Source organism: Solanum stenotomum, chromosome 9 (genome assembly GCF_019186545.1).
Source record: "Solanum stenotomum isolate F172 chromosome 9, ASM1918654v1, whole genome shotgun sequence".
Classification (NCBI taxonomy): Eukaryota; Viridiplantae; Streptophyta; class Magnoliopsida; order Solanales; family Solanaceae; genus Solanum; species Solanum stenotomum.
Genome location: NC_064290.1, coordinates 14,414,679 through 14,437,594, shown reverse-complemented (window position 1 = coordinate 14,437,594; position 22,916 = coordinate 14,414,679). Strand labels below are relative to the sequence as shown.

Sequence of the window (22,916 nt, the reverse complement as noted above, 5' to 3'; positions counted from 1 at the left end):
CATCGACATAATCATAAATCATCGGAACCATTTTCCATCGGCATCACTGGAACCATTTCTCATCAGTTTAATCATCACAATAGATCTCATCACAATATTTTAGAACCAATACAAATAGGTACTTTCACACAAATAATGAGAAAATGGCAATTCCATATCAAAACACAGTCCATGTCAATACATCAATGATACAACACCAATAATAATTCAATATTATCCCTAAAATCATCCACAACACATCCATTATAATAAAAAGAGCTTTTAGCGGCAATAAATGTATAAATTAATAAAGAGTGATAAAACATTTACTAATATTAGTTAATTGACGTTGGATCTAGTGTTGCTATAGGCTTTAGGGACACTTACAAAGTATGGTAAATGCCGCTAAAAGTATATTTTTAGCGACAATTAAGCTAATGCCATTAATTAATTGTTGATAAAGATCATTTTTTATGTAGTGATCACACATCAATATACTATCAACTTGCATTTTTATTACCTTTTTTTATCATTAGAATCATTCCCTAAGTCATGTAACCACAAATATCAAACCTTTTATCGAATCTCGTTACTCCCCAACATACACAAGAAGAAAATACGAGATTTTATAAACTTAACAAAGTTTAAGAAATCCACTTGTCTCAAACAAACAATCAATCATTTATTGCCCGTCAACGTGGACCTTATGCGCAAACGTGGAGGTCGACATTCAGTAACTCTCCACAAATGCGGCCCTTCCCTACTAATGTGGAGGTCTACCTCCTGGCCCTCCAAGCCCCATGAACACGAAAGTCACCAAACACTAACAACAACACAAACACATTAAGGCACAAAAATTCCCTGAATGGACCCTACGGGATTCATACACACAAACCAAATACGTTACCCAACTGAATTTTATAGACCAGACTCAATGGATCATAGAAACAAGGTCTCCTTGATCCAAAATTCGTTAAAATTGAAATAAATGAACTTAATGCTTAAAAATACCAAACTACCCTTGGAACCTTTTGAGAAATTAACTAAGACCTCACCTAGGTTTAAAATCCTCCCCCAAATTCAATGAAAATATCAGAATACTGATTCGAGCATCTCAACTCTAAATATTGACCAAAGTCAATTATTGGCCTTAATTTACATAATCTTCCAACACAAGGCTCAAATCCACGAAACAGCTTCAAATCATAAAACATTAATACTCCTACACCAAATTCCACATTCTTGAATTGATGAAACTCACGAGATTCTATTACTAGACTCAAAACTCTTATTGTTAACAAAATCCACTTTTAAAAATTTTAAATCTATTAAAACTCAAAACTTCCAAAAATAAAACTTTTCAATCAGATTATAAATCCAACTTTACAAACTGATCAAAAATGTTTCAAGGAAATTATCAAGAGGGGTAAATGGTAATTTTATAAAAATTTCCAAAAAAGACCTTTCGAAACATTACAGAGTCTAGATTTATATGTTGCTACAGTTGGAAACGTCATACCTTTCCAAGGAACTCTATCTCTCTCCCCAATAAAGTGTAAGTAAATTATCTTGATGGCAACTTTACTTTGTCCAATAAGTTGAGTTTTTCCTAGTAAGCTTTTGGCTGATATAATTTTCTTAACTATCTAAGATGTTTGTTGTAGTAGTCTAGATGATATGATTTGATGGTTCTTGATGTAAAATAGGAGAATCCATCATATCCAATGATTATCATCTTTATGAGTTAAGTCCCAACATGTCTTTGTCATTGTTTCCTTGTTTATATTAGTTCTTGACCAAACATAGTTTTTCCAATAGGTTTACCGACCTAATATGTCGTTATTCAAAAGGCACCTTGTGAAGAGTCTAAGAACTGTTTAGAATACATTGCCAATTTAAATTTGGGGTGACACGACAAAATTTTGAAATTTAAAATTTTACCTGAGTTGATGTCATCCCACCATAGAGGGAATATTCCTGCTATGGGGACGTCGCTATGGCGGCATGTCAGATGCTATAATGGGGTAAAAGCTCAAAAAAAAATTATTTTAGTTTTCCTCCTCCTCTTCAGGATTAAAACAAACTAGGGTTACTCCTAAAAACCTCCAAAAGTTTCTCCAAGTTTGGGGACAATGGAGAGGAGGGATCCCAACGCAAGGTAGGTCAAACCCGTGAATTTCTGGTCTACGTCCGTAAGGATTTAGCCCCATAGAGCCAGAAGCTTGTGTTCAGAGTTAATTAATAATTGTTTGGTATCCAAGTAGGCTAGGGTTTTAAGAAGATCAATTAGATATATATATATATATTATTTACGTCATATCTTGTAGATTATCGAAGATTGCATGTATAGGCCTTCGGGCACAGAGTTTGGATGGTTAAATAAGGGGTTAGTTTGGCATAGGCTAATAATGAGCCAGACTAGCTAATATTGAACTTGTGAATGATTGTTGGGTATCCTTAAGGAAAGTGAGTTATGGGTAATCGGGTTCCAAGCCGGATATTCTCCAAAAAGAGTTTCCCAGGAGTTAGTGATGTTAGATGTTTTCCAAGTTTATGTATGTATGCATGTTTAGGGGTGTGATAAAATTAAACTGACCAATAAATCGAACCAAAAAATATATTATTGGGTTAACGAGTTTTTAATGGTTTTATAAAAATAAACTTATTGGGTTATCAGTTTGGTATCAGTTTTTAGTATTGGGTTATTGGGTAAACCGATAATCCATTAAGATGATAGTAATTTACTACTATACCCTTCATAAATATTAAATACTAATAATTTAATAGAACTAGATGTTATATCAGTACTTTACACTACAGTCTACACACTTCACAAGTCACAATACTTCTATTTCACATATAAAATTCCATAGTTTGGTTGTAACATGTAATTATAGCCTTCGTACTACATCTACTCTTATTGATGCAATTTCTTATTATATTTTTTGTTTCACTATATCAAAGCATTTACAGCTAATTTGTTTATCTCACTGTATTGCGCCAAATTGTTGGAGAAGTGAGAAATCATATATTTATTTTATGAGCATTTTCTTATTGGGTAAACCGAAACTGAACTGATAATAATCAAAAATCAAACCGTTAATAACCAAAACACTGAAAACTGATAAAGAATATCTTATTAGTTTGTTATTGGTTTAGCATAATCAAAACCAAAAATCGATAGACCTAACCAAGAATACATAAAACCAAACCGAACCAACTGATACACACCCCTATGCATGTTAACTCTCTCTACAGTGAAACCTATACAATGCATGTCGGGGAAAACATAATGTGAAATGATGAACTATTGACAATCTCATACAATGAAGGTGTTTGTTTATTTGTATTTATAAGTGTGTTTGTATTTCATTGTGATTTTGATTACACTTATGTGACTAACAATGGCTCAGGTACCATGTTTGGTATGGGATATCTTTTAGTTGGTGCGGGTACCACGTCTGGTATATATTATTGGTTGAATCGGATACTACACATGGTACAAGATATCATATGGTTGTATTAGGTACCACACGAGTACAAATTACCACGCCTGGTCTGCTAAATTGATTATTTATGTATGGGTTCCATGAATGAACTAGACATACTTCTCTACAATATGATTCTAACATGTTGGTCCATGAGTGGTTGGAATTTGTGTTTAAATGCTAAAATGGTTCTTATGTAGACCAGGATTGCATGTTAAATATTCTAGATGATGTCTTAGGTATCCTTGGTGGTCTGAGTTACTTGAGAGGTGTAATTAATTAGGTATGGCTTGTTGTAATGTCATTAATAACATATTTGTGAATGTTAAGTTTGAGTGTTGACTGGGAGTTTCATTTATTCACTAGCTTACACTATATTGTCGGTCTGGATGGTATGGGACATATCTTATCAGGGGATTTGAGTCAAAATGATTTAGTAAGAGTCTTGCAGGTGGTTTACTAAATTGGTAAATGGTCAGGGTGTTGGCATGAGAGCTTGAGGGAGACTAGTAGACTAGTTAATAGAGTTAGTGGTGGTCTTGTATTAGAGAAATCTATATATGGTAATGGACTAGATGGTGGAGTTGCAGCAGAAGGAGGTGAGGTGACTTGAGATAGAGTGTATGATTTCCAAGGTAATACTGTTTGTAGTAAGAGTGGTGACTGAGTGGATCGGGGTCCTAATATTATCTATGAGTTCATGTTTCTTTGATTATTTACATGATATTATGTGGTGGATTCGAGTCAACTGATAACGCCTACCAATATGTTCTTTGTACTAATACTACTCTTGTCATGCCACTTGGCATAGTCTGGTTGTAGGATCTGTGATGTTTCTTAGGTAAAGACGAAGATGATCTCCGACAACTTCTACCTTTATTTCTTTATGGTGGGAGTTGTGTCTTATTATTTGAATATTGTAATTTCTTAGAAGTTCTTGTACCTTCTTAAACTAGTTTCTAGGGAAGGGTTCTACGTAATTCTTTACAGTAGTACTTTATTTTAACCAAGTTGGATATGTCTATATTAAATAAGGTATTGAACTTATATTTTGTTCACTTCCGCATTTAAAATCATGGGTTGAGAGTAAGGGTTCTCTTATCTAAATATTATAGTATGTGCTCGCACGGCATGGTGGGTTAGGTCATGAGAATAGGCCTCAATAAGTTTGAGGATCATAAAAGGAATCAAAAATAGTTGAGCCCAATAAGCTTAAATTCCAAACATGATAGATTGAACTGGTTATGATTTACCTTGTCACGACCCGAGACTACTCCTTAGTCACAATATGGTGCTTAGAGTCATAAGTAATCCCAAGCTAACTCATGATCTGACATGAAACTACAATTAACATAATTAACATTTGAAGATAACTGAATGTAGAAGCCAAAACTTAAACAATTGAGTAGTCTAAAATATAAAGTTAAATACTCAAAGAGAGTTCATATGAAAACAACACAAAGTTGATATGTTTATCTGACTATCTATCTGAAAGCCTCTACTAAGATAAGTTCCTAAGACAAGCCCCCAACTAATTCTAACTGTCTGAAACTAAATAGTAAATAATTGAAATAAATATAAAAGTTGTCCTAGAAATATGAGGACTCACCAAATGTGTTGCTGAACTGATCAGAAGTTGTACTAACCGCAGACTAAATAATGTTGAATGTTGAATGACCGAACTTATATTATTAAAAAATATAGTGTGAAGAGTATGTTGCCAGTACTTTGAATGTACTAAGTATGTGAGACATGCAACACAAGTATACTAAACTGAACCTAATAAATTTGAAATACTGGAATGATGTACATGAATTGATGCGATAACAAAGTAATACAACATTTAACTGATAATTACTAAACTGAAATAACTGAATAAGTGGTCATGCAATATCTGTGAACGAGACTAAATTGTAGAATATACTAAAATCGACATATAATCATGTGAGCTAGACATGGAGTTTGATGCATAATTCCGATTGGAAAGGGTCTAATATACCTTGTTAGAGTATAAAGGTTGATCTCATCTAGTGTGGTACCATTAAGCTGATAATACTGCCTACAAGGGCTACAGATACCTATGATGGCACATAGATCTGGACATAAGAAATGCTACTAAAGGTCTCAGGCGAACGCTGTCCGTGAGCCTTCATCCCTAAAATACACTCAATGTTAAGTAACTCTTCCAACTGAATGTATGCTAAAAAGATCTGATAATACTAATAATAATGAAAATACTGAATAGCTCATGAATATTGAATGCACGATACTAAAATAGTAAACATTTTATCTAAAAGTATCTTATACATATAATGCTGAAAAGTCTTACATGCTAATTGAAACATGAAAATTCAAGACACATCGTAATCTGAGGATTCGTAAAAATATAATTTAGCAAAACATACTGAGATTCATGGAATAATCACATAATATTGATAGGCTTGTAACGAGTAGAAACTGAATTACTTGGAAAGAAAAATCATGAAAACATAAGAACCCTAGGATTCCACAAAATCAGTTATTTGGGATATAGAGTTTTTCTTAGGATTCAATGGATAAAAAGATACCCATTGATGAAATCTCATATACCTGAAATGAAAGGCCTAACTTGATTTCTTGAACTGAAACTTGAAGATGAAGAACCCTAGTTCTTGGTTAAGACATATTGATTTTAATTTCTGGGTGTTAGGCGTGAATGGGGAGGTTTTAGCCAACTAAATTCCCATTAATCCCACTTTTAGTATAGTCCAAATTTGCATAGTATAGAAATTAAAATAATGGAAAAATACCAAAACAACCCTGAATAAAAAAAATTGTCAGAGAGTCATCTACTGTCCATGGATTGATCTACGAACATAGATCGGCCCATCCGTAGAAAGGTTCTAAATTTTTCTGAGTTTCTTAAGTTTCAACTAGGAGATTCATTTACAGTCAATAGTTTCATCTACAATCCTTAAATGTAAGTAGTAAGAATCAGGCTAAAGTTTGAGTTTCAAGACTTTGATCCACAACACCATCCACGAGTCGTAAAAGCTTTTACGGTCTGTGCTTATGCTAATTTCCCTGCTTCTGAAGTTGATATTTGAGCCTCATCTACGACATGTGGTTGTATCTATTGTTTGTAGACGCTACTCGTAAATCTAAAAAAATCAGACATAAACTTTTAAACTTTCCATGATCTGAGCTGGACTTTAGGACTTCTAGAGCATTACATGCGAGACTCGCTACAATTCTATCAATAAGGGGAGTCCATTGGTTGACTGACATCTTCTTGGTGGATAATACCTAGATATTTGAATGGTAATTCGCTAAGGGTAAATCCAAACTGTAGTAGTAAGTTTTATTTATGATTGTTATTTTATTATTACATACATTAAGTACATATTAAAGTTTCACTTTATCTCTTAGGCATAATACATTACATGTTTTTTAACTTGGCCTCTGACATCTTTGCTTTTCAGCTTTGGGTGTGCACATCTAGACACTTAAACGTATATAAAGTTGAAGTAGACACACATCTTCTATATATACATGGAATAATATGACTCCTACATGACATAATACAAATCAGTTCGATTGTATCTCACGTGAATTTTCATGTAAGTTGCAAGTGATATTAAAACAATTAAATCAAAAGAAACGTTAAATTTTGAAAACGCAAAATAAAAATAGGGATTAAATGGGGCGGGGCAAAACAGGGCTAAGGATTTCTTCTGTTGTTCTTATCGAAGTATTAGAGTAGCTATAGCTTAGACTAGATAATTATGTATTTTGTATAGTAGTCAGCTGATGTGATTAGAATAGTCGGTTAGAAAGTTGTTAGTTTCTTAAGGCAGTTACAGCATCAACTTCACATTATGTGTACATATATAAACCTCACTTGTGGTAGATAATTCAATATACAGTTTTCATTTTACAAATTGCTTTTTCATTCTCCCAACAATGGAGTCGATTACTCCATTGAAGCTTAACATTGAGCTGGATTGAATTTGACATGGTATCAGAGCCTCACGGCTAAATTCCGAAATTTCGTCTTCTCATCCTCGCTTTTCTTCTTCCTTCTTCTTCTGAATTGCTTTTCGCAGTAATCCTATGCAATTTCGTATCCGATTTGAAATCGATCATTCGTTATTTTATCGATCTCTTCTATCGATCTCTCATCTGTTTGATTGATTTCTGTTTAATTGATTTCTCCTCTGTTTTTTTCTGTTTTCCACCATGGGAGATCAAACTGAAAATGTCGGTGTTGTTCCTTTGGGTTTAGCTGGACAACCAACAGTTGACACAACCAGTCCACTCTATGTGCATCCCTCAGATAATCCCGGTGCAATGTTAGCACCAACTCCATATGATGGAATCGGGTATCGATCATGGAGAAGAGGTGTTCTGCGATCCCTATCTGTGAAGGACAAAGTCGGCTTCATCACCGGAGAATGTGTGAAACCAGGGCCAACTTCATCTCAACTGCGACAATGGGAGAGGTGCGACGATATGGTAACTTCTTGGATCCTTAACTCTCTTACTAAGGAAATTGCAGATAGTGTTGAATACGTTAATAGTTCAATAGAGCTCTGGAAGGAGTTAGAGGATCGATATGATCAAATCAATGGTGCGAAGCTATACCAAATACAAAAGGAAATTAACGACATAGCTCAAGGAAATCTCGCTATCACTACTTACTATACTAGATTGAAAAAGTTATGGGAAGAGTTGTGCACTCTAAATGCCCAGGGACAATGTACATGTACTTGCACTTGTGGTGCAAAAGATAACTCACATAAGGCAGAACAATCTAGGAGATTGATTCATTTTCTCATGGGACTCAATGAAATGTACACTGTGGTGAGGGGGAATATTCTTATGATGACTCCATTGCCAAGCATGGCGCAAGCATTTTCGATATTGATTCAGGAAGAGAAACAACGTGAGTTTAAACCAAATAATCAACACTTCATGGAGTCTACCTCCCTCAATGCAAGCTCGTCTGGTGCTTCTTCTTCAAGAGCATTTAAGACAAATTATTCCCCCAGCAACTATCCTCCGAGGCAAAATTATGCATCTGGTAGTACATCTGGAAATTACTCTACAAGAAGGCCTATGTGTGAGTACTGCAAGAAACCAGGGCACACAAAAGATAAGTGCTACAAACTGCATGGTTATCCAACTACCAACAACACATCTAATTCTAGTAATAATCACCAGAATTACAACAGTAGCCAGGATCATCACCAACAACAGCCCTACAGGTCCAATAAAGTGAAAGGAAAAGTGGCAAATGTACATGGACAACCTGTTGTTGACGTCTCAGATAAAGGGAAAGGTCTGGCCATCCAGAATGAGGATCAAACTGTTAGTCTAACCAAAGAGGAATATGGACAAATGATGCACTTGCTGAGACAATTTCAATGCAATGATGATTCAGACAACACTCATGGAGCTGCAAATTTTGCAGGTATTGTAATCTGCACTTCTTCAATTGATTTTAGTAAGCCATCTTGTAAATGTTATGAATCAAAGGCTGACCAGTGGATTCTAGATTCAGGAGCTTCCAACCACATGACCTTTAACAAAGCCTCTTTGACCAATATAAAAACACTACCGTACCCAATACTTATCAGTCTTCCAAATGGTTATAAGGTTAAGGTACAAGAATTTGGTGATGTACCACTTAACCCTGAGATTATCATACATAAGGTGTTGTATGTTCCCTCTTTCAAATACAATCTAATTTCCATTCACTCTTTAAATGTTCAACTCAATTCCATTGTGTTATTTACTAAGTCTTCCTGCATTTTGCAGGCCCTTCAATGAAGAGGCCTCAGGAGATTGGTAGTAGCAGAGATGGACTGTATTACCTGTGTTCAAAGTGCTTGAAAAGCAACAGGGTCAATTCTAAGACAGATCCCATTTCCTCTTGTAATTGCATTTGTAGTTCAAGTTACAGTTCTAGTTCTTGTCTTTCTAGTTCACCATCTTTACATTCAGTTGTAGACCTTTGTAATAAGAATATTTCTCTTCAAGCTGCTGCATGTAATGAAAGTGTTTTCCTTCAGTCTGCTCTTCCTTGCTCATCTAATGAAACTAATGTGGACTTGTTATGGCACAATAGGCTTGGACATGTTTCTTTTGTCAAAATGCAAAGTATATCCTCTATCCCTGCACAATTTTCCCCAAAACAACCCTTCATGTGCACGATATGTCCCATGGCCAGACAAAATAGACTTCCATTCCCCACAAGAACCACTGAAACTACCAAAATCTTTGAACTAATTCACATTGACCTTTGGGGGCCTTATCATACTCCGACTCATGACAATTACAAATATTTCCTTACCATAGTGGATGACTTTAGCAGGTCTACTTGGACACATTTATTAAGCTGCACAAGCAATGCCCTACAAGTTATCAGAACATTCATTTCTCTGATTGAAACCCAATTTAAAACTACCATTTAATCTGTTAGGTCTGATAATGGCCTAGAGTTTACCAACACTAAAGCCACAAAATACTTTCAAGCCAAAGGAATAATCCACCAGAAAGCATGCCCTTATACACCCCAACAAAATGGCATTGTTGAGAGAAAACACAAATACCTTCTTGAGACTGCTAGGGCATTAATGTTTCAGTCACAAATACCCCTAAAGTATTGGGGGGAATGCATCTTAACAGCAACACACATCATAAATAGACTACCCACCACATCACTAAAAAACAAATGTCCATTTGAAGTCTTCACAATAAGAAACCACAGTATTCTCTATTGAGAGCTTTTGGATGCCTATGTTATCCTACTATACCTAAGCTCCACAGAGATAAATTTGACCCCAAAGCCACACCACACATCTTCATTGGATATCCATTTGCAACGAAAGGTTACAAGGTATTAAGCCTAGCCACAAAAAGACTGCATGTTTTTAGAGATGTTGTGTTTCATGAGCATGTGTTTCCTTTTAGTTTGTCTCCAAAGGGGTCTTCATTTCCTGTTGTCTCTAAATCTGTGTCAAAAGCTGTACAATCTGCAGATGTGTTCATTGATGATGTGTTACCTAGTGCTGCACCTATTTATGATAATCAAAGGAACACTAGTGTTGTAACCTCAAATTTTGGTCCTGCCACCATTACACCTCCTTACTCCCACAATGATGTTGTAACTGAAACACATCCTACTCAACCTCAAAGGAGATCTATTAGAACCCACAGAGCACCTACCTACCTGCTAGATTATGTATGTCCTACACCCAAAGCAACAACTTGTTCCACACCATTATCTCTAAGCTCACTATTTTGTAGACATAGTCACATTGCTCCTGATGTCCTAGCATTAACTAGTCAGCACTTGGTTAACAATGTTTGCAATGATAGTGAACCATCATCTTTTGAGGAGGCAATTCTCAATCCTGCATGGCAAACAGCCATGACACAAGAATATGAAGCATTACATGCCAACCACACATGGGATCTGGTTCCTTTACCTGAAGGGAAGAAAGCCATAGGATGCAAATGGGTTTACAAAGTAAAGCACAAGGCTGATGGTAGCATTGAGAGGTTTAAAGCCAGACTAGTTGTCAAAGGCTATACTCAAAGAGCATGAGTAGATTATACAGAGACTTTTTCCCCTGTTGTCAAGATGACTACTGTCCGATCATTGATTGCTAGTGCTGTAAAGAGAGGCTGGGATATTTTCCAATTAGATGTGAACAATGCTTTTCTTCATGGAGATTTGCATGAGGAAGTTTACATGGAGGCACCTCAGGGTCTTGCTCTTGATAAACCAGGGTTGGTGTGTAGATTAAACAAGTCTCTTTATGGTTTGAAGCAAGCCAGCAGGCAGTGGTATGCAAAGTTAGCAGAAGCACTTTCAATCAAAGGTTATGTACACTCAGAAAATGACTACTCTCTTTTCCATAAGAAAACCAGTTCTTCTACCATTTTTGTAGCTGTATATGTAGATGATGTAATTATTACTGGGAGAGATTCTTTGGAAATAGAGAACCTAAAGGCTTTCCTCCATGCAACCTTCAAGATCAAAGATTTAAGGAAGTTGAATTACTTCTTGGGCATGGAAATTCTATATACTACTGATGGTGTCCTTATTTCACAAAGAAAGTTTGCATTGGACTTACTTAAAGAATATGATTTGTTCGACTACACCTGTTTGTCCTCTCCACTTGATCCAAATGTCAAACTTAAAGCAAAAGAAGGCCCTCTCCTTCCTGATCCATCTTATTACAGAAAACTGATTGGTAAGCTGAATTCATGCAAGATATCTGAAAAAGGATCCTACCCTTGGCTAAGGATCCTACCTTAGCCAATTCATGCAAGATCCAAGAGAGCCTCACATTCAAGCTGCTATTCACCTACTTAGATATCTGAAAAAGGATCCTACCCTTGGTATTTTTATGTCGAAAAATAGTGCCTGCAGAGTTAAAGCTTATTGCGACTCAAACTGGGCTGCATGCCCTGATTCCAGAAAATCAGTCACTGGGTATATTATTCTTCTAGGAGACAGCCCTATGAGTTGGAAATCAAAGAAGCAAGAAATTGTGTCCTTGTCTTCAGCAGAGGCCGAGTATAGATCTCTTAGAAAAGTGGTGGGTGAATTAGTATGGCTAAGCAGACTATTTGCAGAACTTGATATTTCATTTCCTTCTCCCATTGATGTTTTCTGCGACAGCCAGTCTGCTCTTCACATTGCCAGAAATCCAGTATTCTATGAGCGAACTAAACATATCGAGGTTGACTGTCACTTCGTAAGGACTAAGTTGCAGGAAGGTCTCATTGCGTTGCATCATGTTACCACTGTGGATCAACCAGCAGACATTCTCACTAAAGCCCTCACAGGAGTCTCTCATCTATCCATTCTCAGCAAGTTGGCCGTACGTTCCTCCCTTCCAACTTGAGGGGGGGTATTGAAGTATTAGAGTAGCTATAGCTTAGACTAGATAATTATGTATTCTGTATAGTAGTCAGCTGATGTGATTAGAATAGTCGGTTAGAAAGTTGTTAGTTTGTTAAGGCAGTTACAGCATCAACTTCGCATTACATGTACATATATAAACCTCACTTGTGGTAGATAATTCAATATACAGTTTTCATTTTACAAATTGCTTTTTCATTCTCCCAACAATGGAGTCGATTACTCCATTGAAGCTCAACATTGAGCTGGATTGAATTTGACAGTTCTCTTTGAATAAAATCTTTCAGAACTCACTTTTGACATTACACTAATTTGTTGTCGTTCGATCGCTATCCTACTTCTATGTTTGCAAATCTATGTTTCATTTACATTAAATTTGTTCATTATTTCTTCAACTCGAAATAAAGTATTTGAAGTTGAATAACTTATTTGAAGAGTATTTCTAAGTCATGAAAAATGTGTTTTTCTTCTTGCTCAAGTACAAGTGTAGTAGAGCCCCCCACCCCCCAACAAACTATCACTATAAGTTGCATGTAAAAGGTGATCAGTGCAAGAATATACAGTTTTTTTCTAATGTCGTATACATCCCAACACAATGCAACTCTTGATGTATAGTCTGTTTGGCCAAGTTTCTTTTTACTTCTTTTCATGATGTAGAAGAATGCAAGAGAGATTAATAGTGCATGTCATAAGCAGAAAATGGTGATTTCATTAATCAAAACAAACACAACTTGCAATATTGTTTTCCCAAAGATTCAAACAGAACATTGAAAGATAAAAACCTTCCATTCAAAGGGCATTAGAGGAAGGAATTGCATTCAGAAAGAAAAACGAAAAAATTCAAAAACAGCAGACTCTCCTTCATTGTGTGTTCCATCTTCTTGGTGATCCCTTTGCCTTTTCAACTATTCATCAATGGCCAGTGGAACTTTCTCAGCCTGAAATACACAATCAACAAATATTCAGAGATTAGCAGCAGAGTGACAAACTTTATAAACAAGCCCAATTATTATATACAGAAGTGACACCTACAGATTTCTTAAACATGAGTTCATAGAACATTTCGAGATAACGCTTCTTTGCACTAGCAACTTTGTCATTTTTGGTTGCAAACTTCCAGAATCCGTAAATTCCTGATAGTGTCATCACTTTCTGTGAATAAATTTGCCATGTATACCTAACAAAAGTAGAAAGTTAATAAGTGTTAGTTTTAATTTGTTCAAAAGTTAAAAACTCAGGTTGTGATGATTAAATGAAAATCATTACTTCTCGATGATACGTTGTAGGCCTCCCTTGGATATGTTGTCCCAATAACTTGGATCTTCTTTGGATTTCTCAAAGAACTTGACCAAAAGATCAGTAGCCTTGTCGCCCTGATTAGGGTCAATGTGGAATCCAGATTTTCCGTGTACTATAATCTCAAATGGTCCACCATTGCAAGTAGCAAATGTGGGCAAGCCACAAGTCATGGACTCAACAACTGTCAAACCGAAAGCCTCATAGAAGGCTGGCTGAACGAAAGCACCCCTCGTGTCTGCAATGTAACGGTAAAGCTCTCCGTTCCTCACACGATTCATCTGGGAAGAAATCCACCTGAATTGGCCATTCAGGTTGTAGGTTTCAATAAGGTCATACATTTTCTTCATCTCTGCTTGCTCTTCCAAATCCTTGGATTCTTTCCTTCTGTCTCCACCAACAACCACAAGGTTAACAAGCTCCCTCAGCCTTGCATTCTTGGCATACCATTCCACGAGCCCTGTCAGATTCTTCACTCGGTCTAGCCTTGCCATGGTGAAGAGGATTGGCTTGTTACGGTCCTTCAACACACATCTGTTTATGTCGATATGAAAAAGGATTAATTAATCTAGTCGGAAAAGAAATTGAAATGAAAAGCAAATGAAGGAGACTAACAGGTGCTCCTTATTCTCAACAGGACTGTAGAGAAGTTCTTCAATTTCAGGGTGGAACTTGGTTAGCCTTTTCTCCTTTTCAGTGTAAGGGAAGTAGATTGACATATCAGCACCAGGGGAGACAATGTTGAACTTTGGATCAAATGAATCGATTCCATGGACTACTCGGTACAATCCAGGCATGGTAAAAGCAGTGTGGCTCTCATACTGCCCTACAGTATTCTTACTGCAAATCAAGAATTTCGAATATTAACAGGATAGTAAAATAATGAAACAGGACTTGAGATCAGCAATTTCAAGTCCATTTGTTTTTTTTACCTTCCAGCAATTTCTTGGAAAGTGCTGGTGATGATGAAATCAGTGTGATTCATGGCATAAAGATCAGCAGTGAACTGACTTGAGAAATGATACTTGTCGTCGAATTTCTTCCAATATAGGTCAGAGTTTGGATACTTGGTTTTCTCCAAGGCATGAGCAATAGTGCATTGAGTTGCCCCAAATTTCTTAGCCAACAAGGAGGCAGCAAGGTTACCCTCACTGTAGTTTCCAATGATCAAGTCTGGTTTAGCTTGCAATTCCTTGACAAGTTCCTCCGCGACATCCTGATGATTAATTTAAAATATATCTTAGTCAGCAAACACTTTCTAATCTTAAATGAGAAGTTTCATTGTTTTATGCTCAACCTCAGTGAAAGTTTCCATGTATGGCCAGACTTCGAATCTTGAGATCCATTTGCGCAACATTCCCTTCTCAGTTCTAAATGGAACACGAATTATATGAGAATGCTCTGCCCCATATACTTTCTCCATACGCTCACCACAAGTGGTTCCTATTGCATCAGGCAGCAGCCTGGTTACCTGACATGACAACAACAAAAATGATCAATTCAAGAAAGTAAGAAATTGGAAAATCACTTTCATTTTGAGGTAAATCAAATGCGGAACAAAGGATACATACAACAAGGATGCGAGGGATGATATCATCAAGTCCTTGAAGCTTCAAACGGAGAAGCATCTCAGTCTCCATGGCTGGAACTTGATCAAGAATGTAAACAACCTATTCAAGAATGTTGATTCAGATGGTATGAAGAACTTGATCAAGAAAGAAAATTTCTTGATTTTGCAGTATAAAAAAGTTAGATAATTTTCATTGGACGCAAACCTGGCCACCAGTGTCAGGATAACCAAGAACGTTTTCTTGGGCGAAATAACCATGTGGGGTGAGAATGACAACATTGAAAACTAGTGGGATTCTTCCAAGGAAGTTTTCCAAAGAAGATGCATTAGGAGCCTCAAGGAGGTGCAACAGATGACTGATGGTTTCTTGCACACGTTCAGCAGTGTTTCCCCATCCTCTTTCCAACCCAATCTCTTCAAACTTGGATTCAAAATTGGAGTACGGAGTTTCTGAACTCAGGGTGCAAAGATATTCCTCTGCTTTTTTCAGGACAAATTGGAAACTTTCCAGGCTTTGGATGCTTTCTTTCACCATCAGTGACTGTTCAAATTGACATAGTTAGAAAAATACACAAAAACAATAGCCTACATTGTTTATTAGTTAACTTTACTACCTTTCCTTTGTAGTTATGTTGTCTAAGAAAGTCAAGGAGGCACTTAGCAATCTCCTTGTCATGGAACATTGTCGAAGCAATGTGGCGATTAAGAAACTCCAGACCATTACCAATGGAATCCGAAAGTGTCTTTGTAGGAGTTACAGTAGTAAATGGCTCAAAATCCATTTCCAAGATGTTTCCACTGGTAACATAAATGAGACACAAAACAGTAAGACTCAAACAAGAAAAGAAAAAAACAAAACTCTCAATTTTTCTTCAAATTCATGACTAAAATTACCTTTCATCGACAACGTCCTCTTTCAATTGAAGGTACTCAGGGATGGTCAATTCAGCCACTTTCTGTTGCTTAAGATTCAGTGACAAGTACTCCCAAACACCGGGCCTTGGACGTACAGCTAATGCAAGTTGTGGTGGTACAATAATAGCTTCCTGGCTGCAACTGAGTACTTCCACAAGTGCACTGTTACCAACATTTACTCCATTCTTCTTACTATTCACAGAAATCAAATGGTTCAAGAGATCAAGTGGTTTCATGACCCCTTTCCCTTCACTTTCAATCCTGTGACAAAATAACATAATTAGCGACAAACAAATTCTATAGCTAAACAACGGATTAAGCTATTCAATGACAAAGTTCGTAGCTAACTCCAGTTTTTTAGTGGTGTAATGTACCTTGACTTGAGTGCCGAAATTTCATCTGGACGGGCCAAAATGGCTTCCTCCAAACGTTCCTTAATACTAAGACCACTAGCAGCCATTTTTTTCCTTTGAAACTTAACTTTGTTCTGTTCAAGTAAACAAAGAAAGAACGGATTAAACGTTTGATGTGAATTACCAAATGAATTAGGCCAAATTTATAAGGATTATGTAACTAATATGTTTTAACTGTAGATGCACCAAAAGTAAAAAAAAAAAAAAAAAGGAAAAAGGTGAGATTATTTGAATGATGGGAGATCTCAACTTGCACTAATTAAAATAATTTTCTAAGCAAGCTAGCTATTGTTATTGATTGGTGGAGCACCAAAAAGATGTAACACAACCACCAAACTTTAGGTGTAAGATTAATGATGAAATTAGACACTAATTATAAATCTACATCAACTAAAGAAAAAAATAAATAAATGAATAAGTTGCATGAAAAAGGTTATAAAGCTGGTGAAATTTGACCTTAGTCACACAAATATTGAGAAAATGACTAAATGAATGCAACATTATAATGATAATGAAAACAAAAATAGAGGACCTATTTAATTTGTAGAACGAATTAAAACTTGATAGTAAAGAGCAAATGTAGTGGTGGGATGGTTGGGTGAAATTTATAGAGAAGCACGGGAATAAAAAAAATTAGGGATAATATTTATTGTCGTAAAAAATATTCAACAGTAATGGAGTTAGACTTTACATTTAGAGTCATTAAAGCGTATATATATAGTGATGGTTAAAAATATTCATATTTATTATTATTGTTAAATATAATAGCGATAATTATATTATTATCGTTAAATAATTTCTGATTCTAAAACAATTGATGGTAAGTGTAATAAATATATTGTTTGACTACTACAACCAAAAAGGAATTGTCCCTTTTTCATTTCAAGATATTATATTTTCCAAATGAGCTAATTCTTATCCACCAAGAAAGCATCTTGTAACTATTTATGATTTTTAATTTGCTAAATCTTCTATTTTAAGAGCTAATAATATCGTTTGCTTTCAATTATTATGAATGCAAAAGGCGGTGGCCCTTTTGCTTTTTGTGTCTTTTACCTCTAACTATAGCCATAAGGGAAAAATGGAATAGTGAAAAAGAGAATAATAGTAAATTAAAGAGAAAAAAGAATTAATGTATGGCTAAAAAATAGGAGGACGTAATTTTGATCATCCATGCAAACATGCACATCAATATATTCCTATTGGTTAGTGACAATTTATTCTGCCACGGATTCCCTTTTTATATGCAATAGAAGAGAAAAAAAAAAGGAAATGAAAAAAGAAAGAGAAAATAAATACAAAAAAACAATGTAAAAAAGATTCTTAGAGAAGGAAGAAAAGAAGAAGTATGTGAGAAGTTACGTTCTAGAAAGAAAATTTGCAAGAAAATAGTTTGTCATTCAATTGCATCAATTTCTTGTCAAATCTAAAGGGTACAACAACTTCATTTCAAAAAAAATTCTCTAACAAGGGAGACTTCAGGTCCCAAACGGTGACAAGAGGGGTTGGTCAGATGATAAATATCATTTATCTTCAATCTTAAGATTGTGAATTCGAGTCATGATCAAAGGAATAAAAAATTGAAATCTCCTAATTAAGAGGGGTAAAGAAAGGGAAAAAAAAAAGGCTCAAATGTTCAAACACTAGCTAAGAAATTGATACATTCAATTTCGTGAAATTGCGACTTAAATTGTGATATGCGGTTGTAGGGGCATATGAATGGAGTGAACCCAATATTCTTTTTTTCTACTAGGCCATTTTGTTATTTTGTTATGGTGTATATGTTCAAGATGTTTGATGATGTACACCTCAATATCGATGGTATTCATCAATGGTCTATATCATAAATTTCATGGCATTGTTGGATCGCCAAAAACGGATTTATCGTTGATATAAGTTTGTACCATTTTATAAAAAAAATAAAATGGAATGGGATATAAACATCCTATTCTTTTGAAGTAATTATGATATCCATGTCAACCTTGTACATTTATTTATGAAAGTACGTAATAAAATAACAAGCTTGAGAGAGATATTCAACTTTCATAAGACCCCAAATATCAGAATGTATAACGATAAATCCTTTATTCATACTCAATAAATACAAAACACAATGATTTTTCGCTAATTGACAAATATCACAATAAAAAACTAAGATATCTAAACATAAGAACAAATTTGATTTGAGATTCTGAAGATAAACAAATGAGATATGTCCGAATTTTCTATGTCATACCGCACATTCTCAACCCCATATGTGAGGAATGCATGATTAGCAAGATGGGTATGATAAACATCTACGTACCATCTTGAGGGAATGTGTTGACATTAGGGTTATTATGTAAATATGCACTTCTTGTAGTAGAGGTAAAGTATTTGTCCTTATTTCTAATCTAAAAAAAATCTACTTCTGGATATAAGTAGTTATATTCATATATACCTCTGTTAGAAGATAAACAAAAAATAAACAACAAAATATTCTTTATACCCATAATTCTACATCACCCTCATCATTTTCTTGTCAAGGATCGAGCAAACAAGAGTTAGGTTTTTTCATGAGTGAGTAACAATGACCTCTACAACCGTCTAGAGGTTTCAGCTTAAGTAGGACTAAAATAGAGTATCTAGAGTATAAATTCAATGATGTAATACATAAGAAGGAGGTGAAAGTGAAGATCGTTAAACAAATCATATTCAAGAGAGCAGGGGTGGCTCAAACCCATTGGTGGCCCAAGGCCAAAATCAAACTAGAGGCCTTAAAAAAAATTATAAATGTTTTTATTTTAAATCTATTTTTCTAGCTTTTTGAGATGCAAAGTTGTTAATAATTTTTGTCTAGTCAATCTCTTCTAATAATTCCTTTTCAATCGATAATATAGCCAGACCACTTAATCTTTCTTGAGACATTGTCGATCTTAAATAAGATTTTATTATTTTTAATTTTGAAAAACTTCTTTCGGATGAGGCGACTGTTACGGGAATTGTTAACATTATTCTATAAGCAATGTAAGCATTTGGAAAAGAATCAAGTCTTTTTATTTGATTGAGTATCTCAATTAGAGTATTGTCTTCTACTTTTATGATTTCCCTTAACACTTTTAATTCAAAAAATAAGTCTAAACCATCAATATCGGAGTGAGTATTATGTTTTAAGGAACATTCAAGATTAAGACAATATTTTTTTAAATTCTCATCATCTAATGATCTCAATTTTTTCCCACTAAATAGAAAACCAAAAATATTTTCATATACTTCAAATTGTTCAAATCTATTTTGAAGTGAAAAGATGGCTTGGTCTACTATGTATAAGAAGGAATCAACTCTAAATGATTCTTCAAGAGATCTTGTGATTTCATTATCAACATTCTCATCAAATTGGTTTTTTCTATAAATTACACGTTTTTTACGAAATACAGGTTCAATATTCATCTCTAATGCAATTTCCTTAGCCGAAATCATAGCACTTGTAAATCCTTCTTCTCTATATGTTTTAAAAAAAGAAACTAAACCTCTTAATTGATCTATAGCAACATCAATATGCATATCTTTTGATTGTAAACTTTTGCTAATTGAATTTACAACAAATAGTACATCATACCAAATAGTCATACCCAATAAAAATTCAAAATTTTCAAGCTCAAAAATTGCTAAACAATTAGCTTCACTTTTAATTTTTGGATCATCACTAACTTCTTCTAATTTAAATAAAGCATCTCTTATTTGTGGAGTTTGAAATCTTATTGCTTTAACACTTTCAATACGACTTTCCCACCGTGTTTGTGACAATGATTTAAGAGTTAAACTAGGTACACTATCTTTTAAAATTTTCCACCGCTTAGGAGACGAAGAAAATAGTGAATATATACGTTGTACCACTCCAAAGAATGATATAGCTTTCGTACAAGAATTAACCATACCACAAAGTACCAAATTTAGATTATGACAACCACATGGTGTATAAAATGATCTAGGATTTATATCAAGAAGTCTTTTTTGCACTCCTTGGTGTTTTCCCTTCATATTAGACCCATTATCATATCCTTGTCCTCTTAAATTATCAATATCAAGTCCAATACATTTTATTTCATCTAAAATAACTTCAAAAAGACCTTTTCCACTTGTATCATCCACTTTTAAGAATTCTAAGAAATATTTGGTTACATTTATTGGAGTTGTCGAAATATCTACACTCCGTATTATAAAAGACATTTGGTCTTGATGACTTGTATCTGGCGTGCAATCAAATATGATAGAGAAATACTTTGTTTTTATAACTTTTTCAATAATCTTGTTCTTAATTTCACTTGCCAATAAATTTATTAATTCATTTTGTATATTATGTCCAAGATAATGATTATGAATTTCATCATGTTTGATTCGTCGAATATGTTCTTGTAATTGGATCAAATTCTGCAATCATTTCAATAAGACTCAAGAAATTTCCGTTATTTTCTTGATAGATTTTTTCATTTTTCCCCCTAAATGCCAAATTATTTCTTCCAAGAGTTTTTATGACGGAAATAATTCTTGACAATACATTTTTCCAATGTTCTCTATCTCTATTAATTTGGTCTTGAATGTTTTTATCGATTGTTTTATTATTATGCAATCTAAATTCTAAATCAATCCATGAACTCATATTAATAATATGTTGGCTAGTTGTTTCATGGGTTCTAAGCTTTGTAGTAAGATTTTTCCAATCTCTACTACCTTCATTAGCTAACTTATTATTCTTTGCATTAAAGGTCGTATTAAATAACTTACAACAAAAACAAAATACCTTATTCAAATCTTTGAAATAAACTAACCATCTTCTTTCATGTCTTTCTCCATTTGTCAACTTTTGAAAATAATATGTAGTAGAAAAGTGCCTTAAAAATTTATTCTTTGGAAAACATGTGTCGGTAATTCTAATTGGTCCCTTTTCTACTAATAAGTCTCTTAACTTTGTATCAACAATATTCCATTGACTAGGATCATAGATATTTTTAGGAGTATGATTATTTAATTCATTTATAAGTTCTTGATTTTCTTGGGAATCTACATCCGACTTTTCACTAATTTCCTCCCCTTCTTCTTCTTTTTGGTTTATATCATTATCTAACTCAACTTCAACTAAGTTTGTAACTTGTTCTTCTAAAGAGCATTCCCCTACCTTTTTTGATTTAATTTTATCATTGTTTTCCAAAAATTTATCAAGAGCACCTTTTTGAGATTTTATCAAGTTGTCGACTTTTCTTTTTCTTTTAAGTTTTGAATGACCGAATTCATATTTTCTAGTTGACATATTAAAATCTAACAAATATTTTAAACACTATTTACAATATCAAATAAAAAATATAATAAACATAAGACACAAAACAAAAATAATATTAGAAATTAGAATGATTACCAAATTCAAAAGCTATGAAGACTTGATTTCCGAAAATGAATCGGGCTGCTGCAATATAGTTTTCTCCAAATTTAAAATATAAATTATCAATAGAACAAATAAATTTTTTTTTTTTTTTTAGCTTTGAATAAGAGAGAGATGTAAGATTAGAAAAGAGAAAGTGAGAAGAAATAGAAGGGAGGAGGATAGAATATATAAAAATAAAATTAGAAAACAAAATAAGGTTAAAAAAAGAAGATAACTTGTAAGTTAAAAAAAAGTACACAACTTTTCAACTTTTTATGGGAAAGTTAAAAAGTCATGGTCATATCTATGACTATCACTTCATTTAGCCGTTTACACTATTGACTTATTAGCTCTAACAATTTTTTTTTTTTTTAAAAAAATTAATCTTTCCTAATTAACTAAAAAATGGGGCCTTTGCATTTATTGTCTTAGTTCTAATTTTTTTTTTTAATTTAATCCTACCTAATTAACTAAAAAATGGGGCCCCCTAAAATTGGGGGCCTAAGGTCAAGGACTTTTTTACAAGCCTTGCCAGCCGCCCCTGCAAGAGAGGAAGCTTCAAGTATCTTAGGTCCATACTCTAAGGAAATGGGGAAACGAATGAGCATGTCGCACATTATATTGGAGCAGGTGGTTGACATGGAGGCTCGCATCTGAAATATTGTGTGATGATTAAGAATGTGTTGCCTCATTCATTCATGGAATAATAAATAACTATAAATGACGGAGACAAAAGATTTAAATAAAAGAAAATAGTGAACTCAATTCATCAGGAACTACAGGGGCAATCTCTCTAAAAAAAATGAGAAATAAAATACTAAAGAATCATGTTTTTATTTTAACAAGACTTAAATGTAAGTTCTATAAAGTGATAGTTGGACTAATATAATTGTATAAAGCAGAGTAAGTCAATTAAGAATTCCTATTACAAAATATAAAT

The 22,916-nt window shown here is 34.3% G+C and overlaps 1 protein-coding gene across 1 annotated transcript; it reads right to left on the bottom strand.

Annotated features, from left to right (window-relative positions):
- Window positions 1-13,073: 13,073 nt before the first annotated feature.
- LOC125876400 (sucrose synthase-like) lies at window positions 13,074-16,724 on the bottom strand. The gene is made up of 11 exons (XM_049557585.1): window positions 16,540-16,724; window positions 16,145-16,426; window positions 15,865-16,048; window positions 15,456-15,791; window positions 15,252-15,350; window positions 14,978-15,151; window positions 14,613-14,896; window positions 14,296-14,520; window positions 13,651-14,214; window positions 13,417-13,561; window positions 13,074-13,322 (listed from the first exon to the last, which is right to left on the bottom strand). Exons 1-11 carry the CDS (start codon window positions 16,623-16,625, stop codon window positions 13,290-13,292), a joined length of 2,412 nt encoding a protein of 803 aa, XP_049413542.1. The 5' UTR covers window positions 16,626-16,724; the 3' UTR covers window positions 13,074-13,289.
- Between the last annotated feature and the right edge of the window lie 6,192 nt (window positions 16,725-22,916).